Source organism: Merops nubicus, unplaced genomic scaffold (genome assembly GCF_000691845.1).
Source record: "Merops nubicus isolate BGI_N331 unplaced genomic scaffold, ASM69184v1 scaffold43366, whole genome shotgun sequence".
In the NCBI taxonomy this organism is placed as follows: domain Eukaryota; kingdom Metazoa; phylum Chordata; class Aves; order Coraciiformes; family Meropidae; genus Merops; species Merops nubicus.
In genome coordinates, this window is record NW_008613806.1 from 7,913 (window position 1) to 11,208 (window position 3,296).

The window sequence follows — 3,296 nt, forward strand, 5'->3', positions numbered from 1 at the left end:
GCTTTGCTGTGTCTTGGTTCACCTGACCCAGCACTGCACTCTAGGAGACGCCCTCGGGGCGCAGTGCTGGCACCCGCGGGACCCACACACCGGGGACAGCCAAAGCAAATAGCATCAGGGAAATCAGAAGTGAGAGAAGGAGAAGGGGCCGGGAGGCACCTGGCTAGAGAAGCGCCGGGGAGGAGGGGAGAAGAGGACTGTGTGCTGGAAGCCTTTCACATGGGCAGCAGGTGGTCGTCCCGCTCCTCGGGCTCCTCGCCCAGCTGCTCGTCGCCCACGCCGCGGTAGGTGGCCGGGGAGCCCCGCGGCTTGGAGCGGCACACGAGGTCACAGCCGTCCTGCAGGCACAGCATGGGGGTCACCCCACAGCTCCTGGCACTCCCCTTCCCCCAGGCATCGTGTCTCCTCCCGGGGACAGCTGCCCAAAGCTCCTCCTGGCAAGCGAGGTGTGTCCCCGGGGGGTTCTGGGCACGCTGGTTAGCAGCAACACCTAGAGACAGGCGTGGGGGGCAGGTGGCAGCACCCACAGTGCCAAGGAAGGGCTTCAGGGAATCAGACAGGGGCTTTTCACAGGCCCCACCTTAACCTGGAAAGTGTTAGCCTCTAATAAGCACCTGCTCTTATCCTGCAGCTGGCACAGTAACAAACATCAGGAGGGATTCAAGAATAGAGTCCTGGTGAGAAATAAAACAGATCTCCTCTCCTCTGCCTCAAGCTGCACTACTCTGGTGAGGTTCACCCAAGAGACAGGACCAGGCACGTGCCATTCCCTCCTGTGCTGCCAGGCTGGGAACACACAGACTGTCACTCACCGCCACCAAGTTGCCCAGATCCTGCCAGAAGGCAAAGTGAGGAAACTGCTCCATGCCCTTGGCTCCCACCACGAGGCGCTGGTAGAGGAAGCCACCAATGATGTAGACTGCAATCAGTGAAGCAAACCTGGAGGGCAGAATTTAAAATCAAAGCTGAGGGAGATCCTACAGACAACCTCCTCCAAGCCAGCAACCTGCCTCAGACTGGCACCGGAGCGAGTAGCTGAGCATGAATCAAGAACAGAGCTATAAACAGAGCAGAAAACATCCCCACAATATTGATCTGCTAGTATAAATCTGTCAGCAGCATTCCATGAGGTGGTGCCTCTAAGCTCAAGCACAGAAAATGAGTCAAGACTCCTGGTCTGAATTCCCAGCTCTGGCAAAGAGCTGTTGTACAATTGGAGCAAGTCATGTCTGCCACGTCTCAGAGCACTTGCCTGGAAACTATGAGGGATGATGTCTACAGGGAACAGATCTGCTCAGCAGCATCATGCCTTGAGCAAGAGCTTTTGTCCAAAGAGTAACAGCTAGCAGTGGCTGTGGGCAGGTACACTAAAATGACCTACTCTGGCACAGCATTTGCTCTGTCTCTAAATGGCACTGGAGACTGGCACAGGCACACAGAGCTCTTCCAAGGACTCACGTGATGAGGAGAATGGAGCCAACGCTGAGGTGGGACTCCTCAGCTGGACAGGCCACGCTGCTGTCCATCTCAAAGAGGTAGAAACACTCCTGCTCCTTCTCCCGCTCCTCTGAGATAATGCTGAACGAGCTCTGCAATGGGGAGAGGTGCAGCTGTGAGAAACACACCCAGGCATGCTGACCTTCACCAGATGACAGCTAGGGACAGACACTGGAGGGCAGAAGGAAACTGCTGCCTCCTCAGAGCCCTCCTGCCTATCAGCAGCTGTTTGTCTGGCTCCTGCTCCTTGTGCCACTCACCGCTATGACTCCCCGCTTGCAGGAAATCATTATCACAGCTCTTCTCTTCTCCCCACTGCAGTGTCTGCCATAGGAGTCACCCCCTTTGTAAATCAGCATGATCCAGTCACCTGCCAAGACAAACAACCCAGGCTGCAGGCCCAGCTCAGGAGGGGAGGCAGGTGCTGAGGAGGAGGAGTGCAGGTGGAGCCTTACTTCCGTTGAAGACCTGGGTTTCGTTGATCCTCCCCACCACTGTGGTCTTCCCATTCTGTTTATCTGTTTGGACCAGGCCACCAAAATCGTGGGAGGTGCTGTTGACCTCCCTGCACACCCTGAACTGGTAGATGTAGTTCTCTGTTTTGCCCTTCTCCACAGTGACATTAAACCTGCAGGGGGAGAGGACAGAGGGTTACGTGGAGCGAGGCTCAGAGCAGCCACCACGTCAGACCTAGAAGCCACTCCCAGCCCACAGAAAGGGGGGAGCCCGTTCTGCAGCCTGGCCCCAAATCTTCCCCTCCCCTTGGCCTAGGGCCCCGAGGCCTGTGGGCTGTTGTGCTGTACCTTATCTGGCTCAGGGGCTCCAGTTTCTTCAGCAGGTCTCTCTCCATCTGGGACTCGCTGCTCTCGTCACCGATCACGTCGCAGCTCCTCTCCCTCAGCTCCTCAGCCCCCACACCCACAGCCAGGGCCACCAAGGCTACCAGCACTGCAGAGGTGTGGCAAGGTGATGACATCCTGCAGGGACAGAGAACACCAAGGATTAACCCCTTCAGCCCTCTGCAAACCAACCTCAGGGTCACTGAGTAAATGATTGGCCACTCCCTCAGGCCTGACTGCAAAAAAAAGGAGAAGTCAGAATCTAGGAACATCTCCCAGTTCCCAGGAGACACAAATCTGAATCTCTTGCATATTCAGAGACTGTTGGCTGGGCCAATTTGGGATTCTTTTCTGAATTTTGCCTCAGGACCACAAAAAGTTTTGATGCTGAGCCCAGCAGGCCGAGCACTGGAGTAAGTTTCAGCATGAGCCACTGTTTGTTATTGCATTGCACTGAGCAGTCAGTCAGCAGAAAATGATTTACCAGGCCTCTGAGCAATCCTCTTGGTGCTCTCACGTGAGGAGCTTGCAGGGAAGAGCCACTGCAATTAGTCAGGTTCTGTTTGTGCAAGTGACCTAATCCTAGTAAGGATGTTATCTTTCCAGTACTCCTGTAGCTGAGAGACTGAGTGTGTAAGAACACCAAGCTGCAGCTTCACACAACAGTCTTCTGTTTACACAAAGAAGGGAAAGGATGAAAATGAGATGTCCCCTGTAAGATCCAACTGAAGAGGAAGTAGTGAAGTTAATGATGAAATCAAGAACATCTGACTTTCAGATCTGTGCTAAAATCACCCATGAAACACTCCGTGATTGCAGCAGCCAACCACAGCGGTGCCAAGGGGTTCCCCTCTGCTCCTCCCGCTGGGGATCTCAGCAGAGCTCCAGATGCTGGCGGCAGGGAACCGACAGACCAACAACTGAGTAAACACCTGGCTGCAGCTCCCGGGATTTGGCTGC

The 3,296-nt window shown here is 55.0% G+C and overlaps 1 protein-coding gene across 1 annotated transcript; it reads right to left on the reverse strand.

Annotated features, from left to right (window-relative positions):
- Positions 1 to 120: 120 nt before the first annotated feature.
- Positions 121 to 2,473, reverse strand: M6PR (mannose-6-phosphate receptor (cation dependent)). The gene is made up of 6 exons (XM_008942000.1): positions 2,301 to 2,473; positions 1,953 to 2,125; positions 1,758 to 1,867; positions 1,459 to 1,589; positions 813 to 939; positions 121 to 338 (listed from the first exon to the last, which is right to left on the reverse strand). The coding sequence occupies exons 1-6, from the start codon at positions 2,471 to 2,473 to the stop codon at positions 216 to 218; spliced, it is 837 nt and encodes a 278-aa protein (XP_008940248.1). The 3' UTR covers positions 121 to 215.
- Between the last annotated feature and the right edge of the window lie 823 nt (positions 2,474 to 3,296).